At 45.3% G+C, this 22,294-nt stretch overlaps 1 protein-coding gene across 1 annotated transcript in view; it reads left to right on the top strand.

The window, feature by feature from the left end:
* Positions 1–22,294, top strand: part of LOC119162236 (lysosomal alpha-mannosidase) — a 91,530-nt gene extending 69,236 nt beyond the window's left edge. The window contains exons 20-24 of the mRNA XM_037414698.2: positions 7,049–7,136; positions 7,279–7,365; positions 8,119–8,328; positions 10,676–10,822; positions 21,787–22,294. Of these exons, the coding sequence (XP_037270595.2) occupies positions 7,049–7,136; positions 7,279–7,365; positions 8,119–8,328; positions 10,676–10,822; positions 21,787–22,020 (766 nt within the window). The 3' untranslated portion in view covers positions 22,021–22,294. The remainder of the gene's footprint in view (positions 1–7,048; positions 7,137–7,278; positions 7,366–8,118; positions 8,329–10,675; positions 10,823–21,786) is intronic.

The raw sequence follows: 22,294 nt of genomic DNA, 5'->3' as shown, positions 1-22,294 counted from the left end.
TTGCACAATATCTCATTTAAGAGCCCATTTTATTAGCTAAAAATAGGTTAACGTTCTAAAAGGCGTTATGTTTTAAACTTGAGAAATATTTTTTTTAATTTTGTATCTACACCAGCTTTTCGCCTACATAACTCAAGCAACATGACGCTTCCCCCCCCCCCCCCCATCCCCACGCAGCCCAACCTGTATTATTTAGTTGTGCATGTGCATACATACGTGTACACATACAAACACGCATACAAACGTACATAAAGAATGAACGAAATAACCTCCCCCCTCACCCTCCCCCCAAAAGATATCTTTTTGATACGTTGCGTCTTTACGCTCTGGTCACATTCATTGTAGCGCACCTCTGCATTGAAATGCAGATTTCGATTTCAATCGCTCTGTAGAGAACACCAAGTTTGCTGTCTGTACTTTAGGTCAGTGGCCTTGGGCTGAAGATTGTCCTTGCGAGGGTGTCATGCTGCTTGATATACGTAAACGAAAAGCAGATGGAGATAATGAAGATACACCTGACCATCATTATGGCGACCAGCTCTGATTGCTGGCCAGCTAGTGGTTTGGCGCGCGGTTATAAGAACTTCACTAAGAAGCTTCGCCACGATGGCACAGATGCCAGTGTGGAGTTTCACCTTGTCTGTAAACGTATTACCGTTCACGAAATAGCGGATCAACGGGCAGTGAATAGCAGCAACAACGATAGTAGCGGCATTTCTTGCAACGCGTGGTATATACGTTGGTGACATAAAAGTGCAATGACTTTACACAATTTATTTATCTGCAGTTGCAAACCCTTCAGTGGCGACATTCTCGCGAACGTACAATCTTTCACCAAATTTTCTTCTACGAGAGAACATATGCAACCGAGAAACATTTCAGACGTGTTGTATACTTGCACGAAGAGTCACACGACACAGCCGCTAATGCCTCTATTGCCACTTATAGCTTCGATTACGTCGTCATTGGCAAGAGAAAGCAATTATGGCTGTCAACCTTTAACGCCACAAAACCACGATATGATCACAAGGGACGCCTTTGTGGAGCGCTTCGGCCATTTCGACCATCTGGTATTGTTTAATGTGCATGTAAACCTGCGAGCCTCTAGCATATCGCCTCTATCGAAATGCGGCCACCGTGGTCTGGATTCAACCCCGCGACACTCGGGTCCGCAATCGAGCATCATAACCACAAGACCACTGTGGCGGTTGTAGGAAAAGTGAATGAGTATTCATCGTGAACTTACTTACAGCGCAACACCAGAAAAAATACAGGACAGGGAAGGAGCAAAAGAGAAAAGAAAAGACGGCGCTGACTCACAACTGTTATTTATTGAAAAAAAACGGGGTGAAACGTATATATACAGGTGGTACTGGCAGCCTACATCACAACATGCGCAGAATGCGAGGTGCACCGAGGTAGCGTTGTCACACTCATGGCAATAAACAAGATTGGCCTAAATACTTAATTTCAAGCAATGACAATTAAGTTCAAGATTAGAGAACAGAAAATTCAGTGGCTATGCAAAACAGCGGAACACGGCTCACTGGGACGTTTATGAGAGAAACAAGGCATTTGGTAAGACATATAAATGAATATTCGCTCCCATATAAGCCAAGTCGGTTAGATGGAGAAAGAGAAAGAGAGGTGGAAGAAGAACAAGGAAGTCAGCCACAAATGATCTAGATTTGGTTATCTCTGTACTTTGGAACGGATAATAGGGTATGACAGAATGGAAGAAGAGTGTAATTTTTGGCGATATTCCGAAGTCAGTATGACTATGGGGCAGTGTCTAACTAATATAAAAAAGTCAGTGCACAGTTAAAATCTTCAATTCAGTTGAGGTAAATTATTTAGCATGTTGAAAGAAACGCCGTAGGAATCGATAATTCATGTGTGGGGTTTCACGTACCAAAACCACCATATTATTATATTAGAGGCCGTAGTGGAGGGCTCCGGAAATTTCGACCACATGGAGTTGCTTAACGTGCACCCAAATCTGATCCCACGGGCCTACAGCATCTTCGCCTCCATCGAAAATTCAGCCGCCGCAGCCGGGATTCGATCCCCTGACCTGTGGGTCAGCAGCCGAGTACCTTAGTCACTAGAACACCGCGGTGGAGCAGCGCCGCGGAAATCAAAGAAGCTCAGGGAGTATAGGCTCATCTACACTTGGGACGTAAGAAGTTAGTGAATATCATTGTCCAACCAACAACAAAAGTAGAAGCAAATTGTGCACAAAAACAGAAAATATTTCAAATAATTGTATTTTCGAGAATGTCCCTCAATAGTTGAAGCAAAAAAAAAAAGCTGACGATGACAAATTGGGAGGCTGATGATACACGGGGGCGTAACGATGGCGCCTCCGATTTTTGGCGTAACGGAAAGAGCAAACGGGCACAAGAAGAACGGTTTGGGGATTTACATTGCCTAGTTAAAATTAATTCAGACAAACGAAATGTTCAGGAAAAAGAAATAAAAACCACGTTGATGCTGGAATACAGAAAAGAGGGACGCCATGGTAGAAATGCATAAAACATCTACAGAGATAAGATATTTAGAAAAGAAAAGCAAGAATACCCCAGGAGAGCGCAAACCGGAAATTACATAAATGAGAAATATGGGAAGCGATAAAAAAAAACTATTGCTGCATTTGAGGAGCAAAAAAATCCCAGAATCCACGGAGTGAATGATGATAAGTGAGGCAAAGCGTCCGTCAGCCCGTCCGTGCTTCCGTCCGTCCGCGCGACCTTCCGTACGTCCATCCATCAGTTCGTCCGTCTGTCCATGCGTCCATCCATCCATTCATTCGCCTGCTAGTCTGTCCGTCCGTCCATGCGCCCGTCCATGCGCCCGTCCATGCGTGCGTCCATCTAGTGAACACTCCAAGTACCTCCATCTTCCATCTCACAAACCCTGCGACACATAACCACTCTAGAGCGCGTATGTGCCACCAGTGGCTACTTACCACTACTACTGTATACGTACACCTGAGGATGTACAGATTCACGCCTTAAGAAGCTTTGTCCCTAAAAAACAAAAAAATACTAAAGGCCCATTAGTTACTATGCAGTCGTGTTAACATCTGGGAGAGAAAACATCTACTACAACGAGAAAAATAAAAGTATATAGAATCATGGCGACTTTGACGCTAAAGAATATGAAAGAGGACTATACACAATAGAGGATGCTTTAGATGAAACATGCGGCTGAGTTATTAAACAGTAATGCTGGCGTAATCTGTGAGTCAGGAATGATAATTATAGAGCCAACTCAAACAAAAATGAGAACCTAGATTATTAATTTGCACGGAAACCACGCCGGATGGAATACCCATAAGGATCAATAATTGAAAGGTGGTAAAGAGAGATTGTTAAAGTAACTTTCAGGTTCCAGTTTTACTTTAAGAAGAGATCCACTAATATCCATGAAATAATGATGATGATTGATATGTGGGGTTTAACGTCCCAAAACCACCATTTGATTATGAGAGATGCCGTAGTGGAGGGCTCCAGAAATTTCGACCACCTGGGGTTCTTTAACGTGCACCCAAATCTGAGCACACGGGCCTACAACATTTCTGCCTCCACCGGAAATGCAGCCGCCGCAGCCGGGATACGAACCCGCGACTTCCGGGTAATATCCATGAAATAAATACACACATGCGGATTATAAAAACCCTAGATAGGTCAAGGTGTATAATAAAAGTATTCATCAGTAGAAGAAAAAAATTAATCATGTAAATCAAAGTTAAAAATGCCATCAATGACATGCATATTAGCAATCGAAACTATGAAGTTAAATATCAAAGTTCGTACAGATCAGAGTGAGAAACCGTGAGAGAACAACAGCGGACACACAGTAGGCGGACACAGATAAAGATTGAGGGGCGAGGTGAAGGAGTAGCAGTAAACGCACCCCACCACCTTTCTAAAGAAGAAATAGAATCGCGCTGTTCATTAAAAAGTGAGAAAACTTGATATACCATAAATTACACTTACTTTCCTTTCAATTTAACGCGGCGAACAAAAATAAACATTGATATTTAGTTGTATATTTTTAGAGACGGTCTGGTTAGAGGTCAATGGCTAAAAAATGCAATTTACCAGAATGATAGAATGCACTTGCTTTCGGAGGGCACGTTATGAGCAGCATATATTCAGAAGTGTTCATGACGTGGTTGCTTGCTATCCCTACTGTTCTTAAAAACGTATATATGTGATAAGAACGGAAGCAGAGGTGAGTAAAAACATTGTGCTCACTTGTACATAAACAAGGAAGTGTGATTGTGGAGCAGCTGATGAGTTTGCTGTGCGCTGACAATATTGCTTTGTTATTTGATAGTATAGTGCTAGAGATATATTGCTTTAGGCAAACATCTGCAAAAGAAGGGCGGATTTCTAGGGTTCACGATTAGAGAGGATAAGTATGGTTTCAGAATTTCAATGATCACCAGACAATGCCTACTCTGGGAAACGAGATACGGAGGGTAAAATAAAAGCAGTTCAAGAGTTTGGGGAAAAGAAGGAACGACATCAAGAGAAAAAAAAAAGAAAGCGCCAACAGAATATCATGAGTGTGAGGAAATGAAACATGAAAGCATCGAGAGTAGAACAACGTAGAACTGAAAAAAAAAAAATCGCTGACGTTGACAATGTTTTCTGATGAAAACAAAATTGAGCTCTATGCGCGCTCTCATTTCGCGCTACATCGAGGCAACTCATTTGAGAGATGCGCATGCACGTGCACACAGCTCTTCATTTTTGACACATATATACTCTCTCTCAATCCGCTAAGCGCTGTACGAGAAAGTATGTCTCGTGCAGCAAGTGGAATGACGTGAGGCGGCGCGATTGTCTCGCTTATCTTTCTTGTAAATGGCGAATGCCACCGCATGGGCGCGATTCACAGCAGCCGCCACCGACAGACCTCCCACACCATAGAGTTTCTTAAAATTAACTTCATTAACTCTGGCACTGCCACCATTCAGTGACCATGGGAATGATGGGTAGTACACGGATTTGCCCAGTGTTCATGCTAGCCGACCATAGTTAATGGATATGTCGGGTTAAACGTCCCAAAACCACGATATGATTATGAGAAACGCCGTAGTGGAGGGCTCCGGAAATTTCGACCACCTGGGGCTCTTTAACGTGCACCCAAATTGGAGAACACAGGCCTACAACATTTCCGCCTCCATCGGAAATGCAGCCGCTGCAGCCGGGATTTGATACCGCGACCTGCGGGTCAGCAGCCGAGTACCTTAGTCCCTAGACCACCGCGGCGGTGCTAGCCGACCATATAGTTAGCCAGTCTGAAGTTTATTTGCCTTCTTTCACGCAACTTGGTAAATTTAAATAAATACGGATACCTGAAGACTCCGAATCGTCACTCCAGCAGTACTACCAAAGAGAAACGCATACGCCCATTCCTGTCACATTGTAACATATTTAGTATTCTTTTTTACCCCGCAGTTATAGAGACGGGGGAATGATATGCCGAATGACATCGTCATTGCTTAATCACTTGAACCATTTTCATCGCTTCTGGAATGTCACTTAGAGGCATTCAATAGGTTCTACGGTATCTGTGAGCAAATAAAGGCAAAAATGATTTATCGCGCACGTACTCACACATTGTTACACTTGTTAAACAGCTTTCATTTGTGTGTTTCTTATGTTAAAGTTCGAGGTTTTTCATGCTAGTTTTATTTTTCGTTCTACACCCATTGAAACACTCATAAGCACTGTTCATTGATTGCTTTTACTCTGTTATCGTGGCTTTGGTTGCTTTGTATTGCGCATTTCCTTTTTCTTTTTTTTCATAATACGAACTATTTTTTTTTACTTTGTATGCCCTCTCCAGTATATAGGCCCGATGTGGCCCATGGTGATAAATAAAGAAATGAATAAATAAAGTAATTATCGATAATAGAAATTGAGCCATTGTATTGAAGTATCTTAAGATACAGTTGGCAAGTACCGTATCAAATACAATTATTCCTGTGGTATCTTTTATTTGTATCTCAAATAAGTTCCGAGTATCTTATCGCGATGCAATTCCAAAGTATCTTTGTCCAGCCCTGCAGAGTAGCCATTTGCGACTGACATGGTCGTGCGACTGGTGCTAGAGGCAGGTCTGAACGAGCCTTTAGAGCTGCGCACTAACGCATATATAGATATACTGGGAAACATGAACAACTAATGAAGCCGAAATGGAAAAGAAGCGCGGTCATAAGCTTAATGAACAGTAAAAAGATTGAGAAACACTTGCTTAGCACCTTCTTTTCTGGGCACGCTGTTATGGTGCTTGGTGGACACTCGAGTGATAACCTTCAGTTAATTAATTTTTCATTTATTTATTTATTTGATTTGTATAGGCGGATACACAGGGGCACAAGGTAAAGAGGGAGAGAGCTAGCTTGCAACTGCCAACTAGAGGGGGGGGGGGCACAACGCCTGCTAACTCTTTCCAGAGAAGGAGAGAGGCAGAGGAAAAGAAGACGGAGGAGAGATGTAGGAAAGAAGAGAGCGAAACAAAGAAAAAATCACAGCCTATGCACGGAGTGAAAGATGATGAGTGGAGTGAAGAGTCGGTCCTTCCGTCCACCCGGTTACGCCTTACGCAGGAGAAGGTTAGACTAAGAGGGGCTTGAACTCTAAAAAAAAAAATAGATAGATAGATAGATAGATAGATAGATAGATAGATAGATAGATAGATAGATAGATAGATAGATAGATAAAAATCGAGCAAGCTTGGAAGAGCACGATATAAACAGGTTATTTAAAAAGATAATAAATAATACATATTTTTCTTCGATGCTTGCAGCTATCAACGCCCCTCCACCCCTCTCTTTTGACTGACTAGTTGTTGGATTAGTTGTTGTTTGCTGAAAGCCAGAGCGTCCCAGTGTAGCGCGAAGACAAAAAAAAAGATGAAGAAACGTATCTTTTTGTGCCTTTTATTTGCGTATTCGCGCTGCACCCTGATATATTTGAAATGACACGCAAACATGTTTCGCAACGTCATAGCGATACCCTTTTCGCAGGCGAGGCGCTACGGCACAGAAAGGATCAGACAACTGGTTAACTACAGGTTCACAGTACTATCCGGTCGTCTCCTGGGTCTACATGAAGGTGATTGCGCTTTTTTTCATAACAAGATCTACCTGAGGTATTTTACTTTTTACTAATGTCAACATGCACTGCTGTACAAAACCTTGTTGTTGCGACACGACACAACATGCGTACTTACTTCTTTTCCACCGAACCTTCGCAGGACGTGCTTCGAAACATGCAAATGACTGTCCTACCCGACTCATCGCAGGGGACGGCCAGTCTTCGTGACGGAGAGATTGAGCTCATGGTAATACGAGAAAGAAGTTTCTGTGGAAATTCCGCAGTAGTATAAAGCTTGTCCGCAGCGCCAACGTATAACCAGAACATTGAGTAATATCAGAGTCCTTCAATGCTTTTTATGATCACGAAACTGCCGCCTCACTTTCATATGGAGCAAGTGGCCGCCGCCAGAGGCGCAGCTGTCCATGAAAGGCGATGCGAACGCTGCTTTACTGCATTTATTTAATTTAATTTAACGCTGCTTCACGCATTTAAATTACTTAATAATGTCCTTGCATATTCAGTAAGTCAGACTATCGTGTAGGAAAAAAATGGTCTACTTTTTTTTCTTGTTATATGTGCAGTTTGATTCTGTTGTGATTCAAACTTCTTTTTCTCTCTCAGTATGCTTATCTGCTTTCGCGGTCTCACGCACTTTTCATACTAGCGTTTTACGTGTCTGAAAACGCAATAAAGAGACTACCCATAAAATTAAACTGAAAAAAAAAACTCGCTTTTCATTCTCGTGCAGTGGACGGATTAATCGCATGACCAGAACTTTGTCGGGGCCCACGCGCTTGCTGGCGCTGTCGCAACCGCAAAACAGTCCGTAGTGATTGGTGCTTACCCGAAGATGCTGGTGTAATCTGCCAGCTTTGACATCGTAAACTGCCATGATAGTGTCCCTTGAAAGCAGTAATACACGTTTGCTAGGGCTACCCTGAATTGCCAATACGGGGTGACGCACTAACTGCCATGCGGCGCTGTATGCACCTCACAGGTGCACCGCCGGCTGGTGGAAGACGACGGGTGCGGGCTCGGTGAGGCGCTGAATGACACGTCCGTGGTGCGCGGCCGTCACTTGGTGCACCTCGGCACTTCCGGCTGGCCCCGCATGCGCCAGCAGGCGCTCCAGCTCGTCTACGCACCCGTACTCGCGTACTACAGGCTGGGCAGGGAGTCACTCGACGGCCTGCTCGCCAGAAGAGATGTAAGCTTCTCTTCCCTTTGTTCGTGTACTGGTTCAAGAGGCGTATGTCCTCGATAGTACAGTGCAGCACACCCTTCCAATTTCACTTCGTGCAGTGCAACGGTTCAGTCTATATAGTTCGCGCTTCTCCTTCGCTCAGCGGTCAGCAACCTTTTGAGGTGGAGGGCCGATTTGCATGAAGGCGACATGGCGGGGGCTGCACTAGCAATCTGGTAAAGGGCGATAATGCAGACAAAGAAAAAATCGGTGGATTGGAATTGAAGATATTGTAATGAAATGAAATAGAAACCACCTTAATTTTCTCCAAGCACGTCACAAGGTTTCAATCTACAAACATTATGTAAAGGCAAACACTCTATCTGAGGTAAAATCTACAATATCGGCTTTCCGAGAGGGAATGACACAGGGAGAGGCACGTGTTCTGACGTCGTGTCGGGAGGCTCATAATACTGCCCCGCGGGCCGCATCTTGCCGACCCCTGCTCTAGATGTATGTGTCGTACTACTGACGCAACGCAACACTATATTTTAATGACGATATATGATGCGCAGGTGTTTTGCTTGAGCAGCTATGGTTAAAGCAATTGATCTAGTGGGCATAAAACTTTTGAGATGGAAATTCGATGCACCAGGCACGTCAGCAAGGACTTGTATATAGTGCCTTAGTTTACTTTCGATCATGGAGTTTTTTCTTGTAATGCGGTTTTTGACAACGAAACGAAAAGCATCTGTAGTCGCCATTTCGTTCCAGCGACATATCACTAACTATAACAACAGCGGTTATTGCGACAACAACAGCACAATACGTTCTCTTTTTCTACGTGCACATTTGACGAAAACGCCTACTCACCCGCCGGGACAGAGCTCAGTTGTCGTGGCACTTCGCTCCTCAATTTGCCAGGGTCACGAAACGTACTGCTCTTGCACGACACCAGTACGTGTGGTCGGTGTAAAGAACTTTTATTTGCAGGTTCCGCGAGTACAGTCAAATAAAAAAAACACCTCGAAAAATTCCGATACATACTAGGAATTGTAAAATCGATGTGGTGCGACGTAGTCAGGGAGGTGTTTTCTATGCCTTATTGTTCAGTTATAATTATTGTTCAGTTTTTATTTACGAGGGGGCTCGTAAATTGAGTAGTTGTGCGCATCACATGGGCTTATACCAGGGACATCAGCTACACTTTGACGCCTTAAGGGTAGCTTAAGGTCCCAAGTGTTAGCGGCCTTCACATTACAGCCCAGGCGTATCCTTTAACTAAAAGTGTAAACATCGATTCGTTAGCGTAGCGTATCGATCCTGTGGAGATGAGCAATGCTACAGTCATAGCTTGTTCAGCCATACGGATGCATACGCGATGTTTATTTGATCGTTACAACAGCCAATATTGAAATCACAACAGGCGTTAGACAAGCATTACCGCCACAGCTCATGTTGATCACCACCACAACCACTGATGTAGTAGATTTACTTAGTACCTATGCTGCGTGGTTGTTTGCAGAGCGCTGTTGCAGCATATCTGCCTGCATTTGTCTGTGTGGTACGTGCATTAAAATTGCATACTGTAATAACTTGTATTTATTTCTCTCATTCAACCCATGCAAAGACTGGTCTCATAAAGTTGTCAATGTATTTTGTGCTGTTCCACGGTTGGCATAGATCTTAAAGATTAAAATTCACGAATACGGCGGGCCATAGTATGCGGGTTCGTGCTACACGTGATTGCAGGAGATGCTGTAAAGACATATATGACAGGCATGTCGCGTTATTCTTGCCATGACCTATCATTCATGGTCGTCGTGCTCTCATAGTCATCCTATGCCGCTTTCGGTATAAAAAAGGTTAACGAGACGACCACAAAAGCAGCCAGACGTACTACGTCTATCTATCCCACCGGGCAGAGACAGACAGATAGATAGATAGATAGATAGATAGATAGATAGATAGATAGATAGATAGATAGATAGATAGATAGATAGATAGATAGATAGATAGATAGACAGACAGATAGATAGATAGATAGATAGATAGATAGATAGATAGATAGATAGATAGATAGATAGATAGATAGATAGATAGATAGATAGATAGATATATAGATAGATAGATGCTTCAGTTATTAGACGTGCTTCAGTTATTAAAGCCCCGGAATCAACGGAGGTATTCCTTCACATCAAGTACACTGAGTACTGTTGGTGAAGTGGGTGTCTATAATGCTGTATTCCCTATACACATCAAGAAATAGAGTGGCAAAGGAATGGCAGGGCTGTCAAACGGAGGAAGTCTCCAATTTTCTGCCCGGTGCTTGGGTACTCACCACTGCAAATTATCTGTTTTGTCTCGGCAGTTCTCAGGGTTGCGGGAACAACTGCCCGACAACGCTCACTTGCTGACACTGGAGGCCATCTCAGCGTCGCAGCTACTGATCAGGCTCGAGCACATCAACATTGACAAGGACGACAAGGATGCCAATGACAAGCTGATCTCTATCACGGTACGAGTGCGCTTGCGCAAGTATAATGAGGTGACTATTGACCCCCACATTAAACAGACAGACTCCAGCAGATAGTTTTCGATAAACTGTCTTCCAGTGAGAAATAAACAGATTAGTTGTAGTAAGTATCATGTTAGAATTGAGTAAGCACTAAGTTATTGTGCAGATTGACACGCTTTCTTTCTAGGCGACCTTCACATTTCTATTGGTAAAAAAATTGCTTGTTAGATCAGAAAATAAAGGCCGAATAAATAGTGCATTTCGATCACGAAACAACTGCATTTATTCTATTGCTCTGCCATTTATTCTATACATTTCCTTTGCCAGCTTACCCACCCTGCTGAGTTTGCGAATAGCTCAGTTTTTCAGGGAGCTTCTGCTCACTGCGAAACTGACCTATTCACGATCTCATGAGATTAAGTTTACATTTATACTTGTTGCCTTTTGAAAGTCATAGTCAAAATGGTATTAGGTGTGCGGTGCCTCCATAAATGTAATGCCCTGTTAACGCTCATGCAGGGCAGGGCTTTTGAAGGATAATAGTGAAAACCTCGTTCTCATGAAAAGAACAAAACAAAACTAAGTGACAATGTAAATGAAGAATTCCATAAAAAGCAGCAAGCGTATTTAAGAGAGAAAGAGAGAGATGTAAAAAACGAAGGAGTGACTGCGTGCAGATATACGATGAAAAATGTGGCGGTTTTTTTTCCTTTCGAGAAGAGCCATATTCAAAAGCCGGAACTGAGCTAACTTTCATGAGAACGTAAAGCATGACTAAGTGTCTTTCTAGTTTAAAACGTTCGTAATCACAATTGGGACAATTTATAAATCTAACTTTTCGAGTCGAAACTGAGCCAAATGCTGCACTTGTTTCAATCAAACTGAGTCAGATCCTTAGCATAAACGAACGGCACTAGTTGGTAAGTATTCGTTTTAAAAAATAGGGCATGCAAACACGAACACAAGAAGTCCAGATATGGTATTCCCTGGATTTATTGCGTATATCTCAAAGGCTAAGAAACGTGGGAAGTAGGTACGCTGTTAATGTTTTTTTTTTACGGCTGCCAATAAGCAAGGTAATATTTGTGTCAATGTGCAGAGAAGGAGTGAGGGAGTAATAGACAAGGCGTGGACTGACAGCTCTTTTGTAGCCCCGCCGCGGTGGTCTAGTGGCTAAGGTACTCGACTGCTGACCCGCAGGTCGCGGGATCAAATCCCGGCTGTGGCGGCTGCATTTCCGATGGAGGCGGAAATGTTGTAGGCCCGTGTACCCAGATTTGGGGGCACGTTAAAGAACCTCAGGTGGTCGAAAATTCCGGAGCTCTCCACTACGGCGTCTCTCATAATCATACAGTGGTTTTGGGACGTTAAACCCCACAAATCATCATCTCTTTCGTAAAGCACACCAACCAATTCACCGATCACCGTGCAGAGGTGGTTCATAAGGTTCCTTTCAGCTGCAGCAGCTTCTACGTATACAACAGACGGGCCGCGGTGATAAGCAGATATTACTGTAACATAACATATTACTAACGGGAGGCTCACCTGCTTGTCTTTCTTCACACTGCCGGGAGTGCATAAGTGCTTGATTAAATTCGATGAATGCACAGTTCTGAACCAGCATAGGAATGAAGAAACACGTCTAATGATATAGGCATGACATATCAGTAATAGAGATAGCACATGCGTGAGTCAACCGTCGATTAGGTTAAAAAAAGAAGACATTAAATGCCTTAACACTTTTCGCACGTAGACCGCCACGAGTGCCGGAGTGATAGGTATACGTCGATTGCATGGGCATGCGCACAGAATTTTTCGTGCATTTTTTATTGTCGGCTATTGTGCGCCCTTTAGGTCTTTAGTCGGCGTTTGGGGTATCTCGACTTCGTTCATGTGTCCGTGTTTGCAAGCCCCGTCTTTTGGAATGAGCCAGATTGTTTAAACCAGCGCTGCGTCCTCGACCATGACCATGCAAAGAACCAACGTGGCCGCATACAATCAAGTTCATTTGAGATGCATGCTGCTTCGTTATTGTGCTTTCATTCCACAGCCCCTTTTTCTAGGGTCATGACGTTCCTTTTTGAAGGACGCGATATTTATGGCGAAGTACGAATGAAGAGAGGAATGTATATAATAATATCATTGGTCTTACGTCTTAAAACCACGATATGATCATGAGAGACGCCGTAGTTAAGGGCCCCGAAAAGTTTTTGTCCATGTGTTGTTCTTTGATCTGCGCTTACATCGCACAGCCCACAAGAATAGAAAGAGTAAGATACCCTATGTCTGCGTGTCTATATTACTGCTTATTTTCGAGTGTTGCGCTACAGTATCTGTTAAGTCGCCACTGCCTACTGGCCACTGCCCGAAAGGAACGGACGTTCACACGCTATGAGAGCAGACAAAGAATGACGTTTACCATCTGCAGTAGTGTGTTAATATAAGAACGTAGTGAGGGGGGAAGGGAACAGAGCAAAGAACTTCACGCATGCACAGTGGACAGCAAGCCTCTGACATAACAGCCATATCCAGCACTTCCTTCTAAACATGAAAGGGATCAACTGGCTTCCGTGTTCGCGTGGAGCGTTTTAGTACTTCAGCTGGTTGACTTGAGACTTCAGCTTTTGAGAGCTTACGCGCTGGAACTAACTCAGGGGTAGAATAATCTGGGTCTAAAGTTGAAAAACTCGAGCATGTTCTCAGGATTGTATCAGGATGCGGCGCCGATTCTCTTGCTGGGCTGACTGGTAACTCGTCTGTGCACACGTGTTCCGCTGGGACCTGCGATTGCGTTTCCGCAGGCGGATTTGATCGACATACCGTCGACAGGTCGCTTCAAGTGTTTGAACGGTTACCATTCGACTCCCAGATGTGAATATCACCTACCCTGGTAATTATTTGCTTCCGGTACCTTAGTTGCGCACGTGCACGAGGCTATTTACATGGTGCACACGTTTCTGGATTGCACACGGTGCTCCACCACTGTAGTTTGCAAAAACAGGTATCGAGAAGCGATCTGATCTGGAAGCCTATAGATATTTCTGATGGAGACTTCCAACATTTCGGGAGCGTTCTTCCGTAGCTTGATAACATCAGCATCAGTTTGTGCTCCAATTTTCCTCCCTTCATCTTCCGATCGCATCTTTCAGCGTTCGTATGGGTCGTTCAGCAGCCCCATTAGATTGTGGGTGTAAAGGAGCTGTCCTGACGTGCGAGATGATGTTTTACTCGACGAACGTTGCAAAGTCACAGCTAGTAAATTGCACCCCGTTATTGGAAACAATTATTCGGGGCACGCCAAAAATATGTCCCTTAAACAGCTGACTGTAGCCATCGCAGGGGCTTACTTGAGATGAATTTCTTCTATCTGCTTTGTGAGGGAATCAATTACAGCCAGAATCACCATGTCTTCTATTGGTCTGGAAAATTCACATGAATACGTGACCACTTCTCAAGTGTTTGTGGCCAGCTTGCCGGTGGTGTGATCGGTGGCATGGGTAAATTCTCGATGCAGTTCTTGCATGACACCGACAGCCTCGACTTCTCGGTCCAGGCCTGGCCACCCTTGGTGGTTTTCATGCAGGAGCTGCAGTGAACATTTCCGCGTACCAGCGGGCACAAAACTTCGGTGGCCCAAATAACGAACTCATGTGCCAAGAAGAATTCCGGCCGGTGGTTAAAAAAATGTAACCATGTGCAGTTCCATACTTTCGGATATTCTAGGCCAACCCTGCACGCGGTACGTTAATGCTTGATGCATGCGAGTGTCAAGTTGCGGTCTGTCAGGTGTTGTTCACGCGCCGTTACTGTGCCTTCATCAAGGCTTTCCAAACAAAAGACGCCCTCTTGTTGCTCGACAGCGTGGCATGAAAACGGTAGTGGGAGCCTGCTGAGGGCGTCTGAATTAAGCAGTTGCCTTCCAGGAGTGTACTGAAGCTTGTATAGATATCCGCCGAGGTGAAGTGCCCACCTTTGAATGCGGGCTACTGCCATAGCAGCCATTGGGCGGTCGGATTTGAGCAATCTCACAAGGGGTTGGTGGTCTGTAACTAGCGTTAATTCACGGTCGAAGAGGTAGTTCCCGATATTCGTGACGCCAAGAACTAGTGCCAGCGCCTCACGCTCTAATTGCCAGTAATTTTGTTCAGCTTTTATAAAAGTTCTTCAATGAAATTCGATTGGTCGATCAGCGGTGCCTTCTGTGTGGTACAAGACTGCACCAATGCCGTGTGATAGTGCATCGCATTCCAATTTTAGTTCTTTCAATGAATCAAAATGAGCAAGTACTTCTACACCATTTAGACATTGTTTGGCTTTGAAAAATGCTGTTTCCTGTAGGCGCTTTTACTCCCACCATGCGTTTTTTCCAGCAACTGATACAACTGCGATAACGTTGTTGACATGTGTGGTAAAAATCTGGAATATAGAATGTTAACATGCCGACAAAGGACCGCAACTCGCTCACATTGCTAAGGCTCGGCGCTCCCACGTTCCTATTGGTGGGAGGCAGGCCATGTCTTTCTATTCGATGTTCCACATAAGTTATGGATTGTTGACTGAAAATGCATTTGTCGTATCTCAGTTTTACTCCGTGTTCGCGAACGCGCTGCAAAACTGATTTTAGCCATGCTCCGTTGTCTGCCGAATTTTCAGACAAGTACATCGTTCAAGTACGCTTGCACTCCAGGAAGCCCTGCCAGCATAGTATTCATTTTCCTCTGAAATATGGCCGAGGCTGATGGAATGTCGAATGGCAGCCTCTTGTTACAGAAAAGTCCTAGATGCGTGTTAATTAGGACCAGCTGGCTTGAACCTTCGTCCAATGGCACCTGGTTGTAGGCGTCTTTCAGGCACTTCTCCACCGCCTGACGCAAACATGTCCTGGATCACGGGGAGATGATATTGCTCCGTTTCACAAGCTTGGTTAAACACGGCTTCAAAATCCTCGCACATACCAACTGTACCGTTCTTCTGAACACGGGTACTATGGGAGTCACCCAGTCCGAATGTTTCATGGGTTATATAATACCTAGGGACACCAACCGTTACAACTCTTGAGCCACTTTGTCCCGGAGGGCATATAGAAGCGATATCGCTCTGCAAAACTTGGGAACGGCACTATCATTCAGCGAGAAGCCAGCTGGGGGCCCCTTTGATCAGTCCCAATTCTGAGAAGACATGTGTGTATTGAGCGGGGGTGTTGTCGTGGCTGATGGCTTGCACTGTGCCTGGTGCCACCGCTCTTCTAACTTGCAGTACCGAAACTCCAGCCTTGTTCGGGATATTTATGAGGTCTCGGTTGCACAGGCTTTGTCCAGTGCAGTCTAGGACTACGAGCGTACATTTCACCGACATGCCTTGGTACGTAACCATTAGTTCATAAACCGGCAGTCTTCTCGTGTAGCACGACAGGCTAAGCAGTGAAGGTTTCAATGTTGGCCAGTGCTTACAATGTTTTTCGAAAAGCTTCTGGGCTATGACACACACCGTTGATCTTGTGTCTGCTTGAACGCACCTCTCAAGAAATTACGGTCGGGACAGATTCACAGGCAGCACGGGCTTTCCTCCAAAACCAACTCCCGCCAAATGTACTGGCGGAGCTCACTGATTATGGACATCATATGGTCGCCATATTAGTCCACCTGGAGGGAACGCCAGGTCACCTTTCTTCATTGGGCAACACCCGGACCCAAGCTGAGGCCTCGATACCTCAATTGGTGTCCACATACAGTACTTACGGATTGAAATAGGACACTCGGAACGCGTGGCCGCCAGCACAGATAGCACAGCTCTTGGGTGCTCGAGGAACCAATTTGTTGCATTTTGAGAGAGGGGAAGAACATCTGTGAGCAGGATTGCTGCTTCTGGTCGCCAACGAGTCGGCCTGTAGTTAACCATGTGCACATGCACTGCCGGCGTGCATGGCACTGCTAGGCCAGCACGCTTTCGCATGCCGAAAGAAATGTCTCGCTGGTAGCCACTCTATCGCTGGTGAACACTACTTATATAGCGACGCGAACAGACGACGCTCTAGTTCTATGTGGCACGCATGCTATGTAAATACATATAAGATATACGATTCGGCTAAGACTTCGCCTTACATATGCGTTTGCGGGCATGATAAACATGAACATCTGCACAAAAGCATAGCCAGTTGAGTCAGTGCTTGAGGAACCCTTAAGCTTCGCCTTTAAGAGTTGAATGCGATAGCGAAATCCGGCCCCTAGAGCGCCATTGAACCACTAAGTGCACACTTATTAATATTGTGAAGAAGAAGATGTGCCTGCAGCAAGCAGCCTCGCCAACGCCCGGCTCTCTCGGCTCGTGCTTCGGTACGTTGCTGTGCCGATCGCTGGACGGTTCTTCACGCTGTCTCGTCGCTGTCTTTAACGGCTAATAAACCTCTTCACATTTGGTGGAGGTGCGGGGTAGGTAGACGGGTGGTGGTCTCGTGAGTGAAGGGCACTACGGAAAGTTGGCGGGCGACTTCCTCACGGACGAAGGCTCAAACTTGCTGAAGCAACGGTGAATTGTCAGGCAGGGTGTCGAAACTGGACAGTGACTCACCACTCCGCTGAGGCTGCCGAGTCAGAGTGCGTTGCTTCTTCAACGCGTCGTAGCTCTGACACAAGCTGACGATTTCGGAAACTGTGCTCAGATTTCTTGCTAAGAGCATTTGAAATGCGCCGTCGTCGATGCCCTTCAGGATGTGTTTTACCTTGTCAGATTCGGGCATGCTGTCCTTCGCACGTCGACAAAGGTGGACGACGTCCTCAATATAGCTGGTAAAGGTCTCGCCAGTCTGCTGAGAGCGGACGCGCAAGCGCTGTTCTGCCCGCTGCTTGCAGACAGCCGGCCGACCGAACACTTCAGCACATGACGTCTTGAAGACGCTCCATGTAGAGATGTTGTGTTTTTGGTTGTTAAACCACAATTCGGCGACGCCAGTGAGATAAAATATGACGTGGCCCAGCTTGTCGGCTTCACCCCACTTATTGTTGGCGCTCAGCAGTTCGTAGTGCTTGAGCCAGTCTTTGACGTCGGTCCCATCCACACCGCTGAAGACCTTCGGGTCGCGTAGCCTAGGATGGCCAGGGCAGTTGAACTGGGACGAAGGAGCCGATGTAGTGGCGTTGTCAGTCATGACAGGTGGTAGCGTGAGGCTTCGCAGCTCCAGGGTGAGGCAACGGGGATTAACGCTGTCTTTAACAGCTAATAAACCTCTTCACAATATGTTACTATTAATATGTAGCTCTCTAACGCTATCGCGTTAAAAAGCAGCAGTCACAGGCCTAGCAGCGCCACACTACAGGCCGACTCCTTGGCGATTGGAAGCATCAATACTGCTCTGCAGATGCTCTCCCCCTCGTTCTATACCACAATGCAACACGTTGGCTCCCCGAGCAACCACGAGCTGCGCTATCTGTGTCACCGGCCACGCGTTCCGAGTGCGCTATTTCAATCCGCGGGTACTGTACTTCCCAGGGTTGGCCTGAAATTTATCTGCCGACAGTGAACCAGGCAGAACGCCATAAGGAACGAAGGTCCCGTCTGAAATCCCCCGAATAGCCCGAAGAGAGCTTCCGAGACCGCCTGAAGCTTTTTCTATAAAAGAAATCGCGGTCTTGAAGCAAGCACAAACACACTCCCCACCTAATGGCTTTACACTGCACAGAACACAAGCCCTAAATACAACAAATTGCCAAGTCGGCGGTTCTACACCGACTATCCCGCGCATACTGGCACTGCCCAAGAGTCATTACGCCACAACGCCAACCGTTGTCGTCGTGGACAATCCTCCTTAACTAATATCTTAGGGAGGCCAGTAAAGCCTCTCACTGGAGCTCCGACCCCCACTTGGGTTTCAAAAATTAGTTTCTTTCTCGCCCTTTCTCTTTCTTCATTTTCATCTCCTGACCAGCCCAATCGAGCACATATAGTGAATCGGTGGCTCGAGCCTATTCAGCAACGTCCATCCAGAGATGAAAATTCTCATTGGAATCTTGCGACTTTGTCTCTGGCACTGTTAATGCTTTGCCGTGCTGGTGCAGCGCATTGGGCCCTGCTTCTCTGCCTAGGTGGTTGGGACACACTCTTGCAGTACACGTTGACCCCACTGATAACCACGCGCCTTGTTCCAACTGCAGCTGTTGGCATCGTGTTTAAAAGATGCACACCTTCAGTATTTGCAGTCACTTGCGACTTCAGCGCTTTCTCCGAGAGGTGTTCGTCGACGCGCCTGCATTTTCAATAGTGGTTTGCTTCAGCTAAAATGCTTTGCACATCGTATTACGCGGCTTCGGTAGATTTATATCACTTCAGTTTCTTCTAGCGTTAGCTCCTTCTTCGCTAGCGTTCTTTTCTTGCTTCATTTGAGAGTACACCGCGAACAATCTTGTCCCGGATCATTCTGTCAGGGGGGGCTGTCAGAGTTACGGTTGTCTGCAATGCGGCGAATCTCGATGAGATTCATGCACTGTCCAGTTGACAGCGGCTGAAGACAACATGTAGCTCTCCGTAGTTTCCTTGCGTGTTAGGTCATATAGTACTCAATCAAGGTTTTCGTAAATGCGTCATAAGTCAAGGAATTTGGCTTTCGGGGAGCTACTATTCCGGCAAAATTTTGAACGGTCTGCGTACTCAAAGCAGCCATAAGAAGTGCTGTCTTCTTGTTTGATTCAGCAATGCCGTTTGCTTAAGAGAACGCGTTACTTTGACCAAATACGGTTTACACGTACTTATCATTGCTTTTTTTTTCAAAACTCGGAAGCATCTGGAAAGCCATGGAAGTCGTTGGCACGGCTGTCTGCAAGGTCTGATGGAGTGTCAGGCTCTGTTTTAACTTCGTGGGTGTCGACTCGACTCATTGAAGTTGCCACGGCCTACTGGCCACAGCCCGAAAAGAACGCATGTTCACACACGTTGAGAATAGGCAAAGAATGACGTTTATTATTTTTTGCAGTAGTGTTAATATAAGACCGGGGTGAGTGGGAATGGAGAAATTAAGGGAATAGAGCAAAGAACTTCACGCGTGGGCAGTGGACAGCAAGTCCGTGACATAGCAGCCGATACAACAGTATCATATCCTTGTATTGCTCCGAGACAGTTATACACCTGAAATGAAAGAATACGGAAATGTAGTTATTCTATCTCACTTATTATTTGGAGAAGAAGTGATCCTAGACGGCGTTTTTCTTTTTTTTGTTTTAGATAGCTAATACTTTCAAAATTTTCATGTAAAAATTCAAACAATCTATTCGTGGCCAATCCCCCTGAGTGCAGTATGAGCCATGGTAGAGGCTTTATCAACATCATCATCATCATCATCATCAGTGTGGCATAAAACCAGCAAGAAAATTGAGAACATGAGGCAGAGCTGAAGCATTTTATGGAGGCCTGTAATAGACGCCAAGAATAAGAAAACACGACCAACAGTCTATGACAATGCCCCTTTTCGCAGGAAGGATCACTTGCTCTTCAAGTCTTGTTATCACCATTAAGCCAATGACATAGAGAACGGGACCAACCGAAGCAAAAGACGTATTAATATTTTAACAAAAACTTGCGATACAGTTTATAATCTGCCATTTAGACTCTTTTTGAGTAACCATCCGAAGACCAAATGAAATATTTCAATCTAATTTAGCGGCCAAATTAAAATTTTACTCTGAAATACCGGCGATGGTAGGCTATATAGATTGTGACCGCCACATATGGTTCGATTGAAGTATTTTGGCGACCGGGACACACTGGCAAAAAGTTGTTGGAGCGGTAGCAAACGTGTTTTTCTGTTTCACCAAAAATGGACGTGGCTCTTTAAAAAAAAAAGAACACAACAAGTATGAAGCTTAACGTGGTGACAGTACATAAAAAATTTCAATACAGTGGTGGTCATGCCTTCATATAGATTTGGTCATTATCACCAAATTTGTACAACGTTCTCTGTATTTAGCGTCATAAAAGGTGACGACAGATAAGGAGCTATAAGAATGAAGTGCAATGTAATGATATTCAGAGCTTGACGTCTAAAATTCACGATATGATCATGATGGACGCCGTAGTGGAAGGCGCCGAAAATTTCGACCATCTGGTGTTTTTTAAGGTGCACTACCATCGCACAGTACGCGGGCCTCTGCCATTTCGCCTGCATCGAAATGTGACCGCCACTGCCGGGGATCGAACCCGCCACCTTCGGGTCAGCAGCCGAGCAAGAGCGAAACTGTTAGACTATGCGGGTCTTATTGCGTATCGACGGCAGTATTCTAACAAAAATGAAAATTCATTATAATTGAACGGTTCAACAAGAAGTGACGAAGCGAAGGCTGCCTGGATACTCTCCACCACGACACTCAGGAAAAGCACAGTGTTAAAACGTGTCGGCCCTGTTGAGCTCTCAAAGCAGACGCGTTCTCAGAATCTGAGGCGTGCTATCCTCGATCGCTGCCGATAACATTTGTACCTTGGAAAATCGTGTTTTACTTTCTGCGCGGAGCTAGTGCTCACTGGATGCTCTGAGAAACCTGCTACAGACTATTGAATCAGTATGAAGGCAAGTTAACCTTGTCTATATTCAGTACCCAAAAAATGGAAAGTGAGCTAGCTCATTGTGTCTCGTGATTGGAAGTGTCGGATTTGAAAATTTTACATTTGCGTGAAGGAACGCCCATGTACTGTTAGCAATACACAATTAATGGATCTCCGTGGTCCGCCGCATGCTCTGGTCAGCCTCCCTTTTTCTTTTCGTTATTTGAAGCCGATGATGTAGCCTCTGGCACGATCACTCCTTTACGTTTAGGACGTCCGTGAGCGCATAGAGACAAATGAAAACGGCGTACTTGCACCACCTTGCCTTCTATGAAGGCTTGAACAATCAAGCAGTGACCCTAGCTCTAAGTAACGTCGTCATGACAGCGAAATGAGCAAAATGGTTGTTTCACTGACTGCTTGTGCGTGGACACATGCAGCATCTGCTCAGGAGCCACCATTTGGAGCGCGTGCACGAGGCCAGCCTGTCGGGACACATGCTGCTGGACGAGATGCAGCGACTGCAGTGGCGCCAGACTCAGACGTCGAGCGGCCTATTGGGGACCACTGGCGGCTCCGGCGTCGTTCGCGAAAAAGACAACTACTTGGTGCAGCTGTCGGATGGCCGCATCAGGACCTTCTATGCATCCCTGTCGCCCAAAAATCAGCACTAACAGAACGGTCGAAACGACGCTTTTTCGTCAGCTAATCTGCAACCTCACTGGCAGCTTGGCTCAGTGACAGTGGTGCTGCATTAAAAATAATACAAAGAAGCCTGTCGCAAGATGCATGCGCATGTGAGAAAATAGATGAAATATGGAAGTGATAAAAATTAGCCAGATTTCTGCAGTTCTCCATTTGCGAGTTTTGTGAATATGGTCTCATATCCGGGATAATTTCACCAGCGGTCGCTTTTGTGTGACGATAAAAACATCCTTACAGCAACCA

Source organism: Rhipicephalus microplus, chromosome X, assembly GCF_043290135.1.
Source record: "Rhipicephalus microplus isolate Deutch F79 chromosome X, USDA_Rmic, whole genome shotgun sequence".
In the NCBI taxonomy this organism is placed as follows: Eukaryota; Metazoa; Arthropoda; class Arachnida; order Ixodida; family Ixodidae; genus Rhipicephalus; species Rhipicephalus microplus.
The sequence above is the reverse complement of the archived record's forward strand: the minus strand, read 5'-3'. Positions and strand labels throughout refer to the sequence as shown.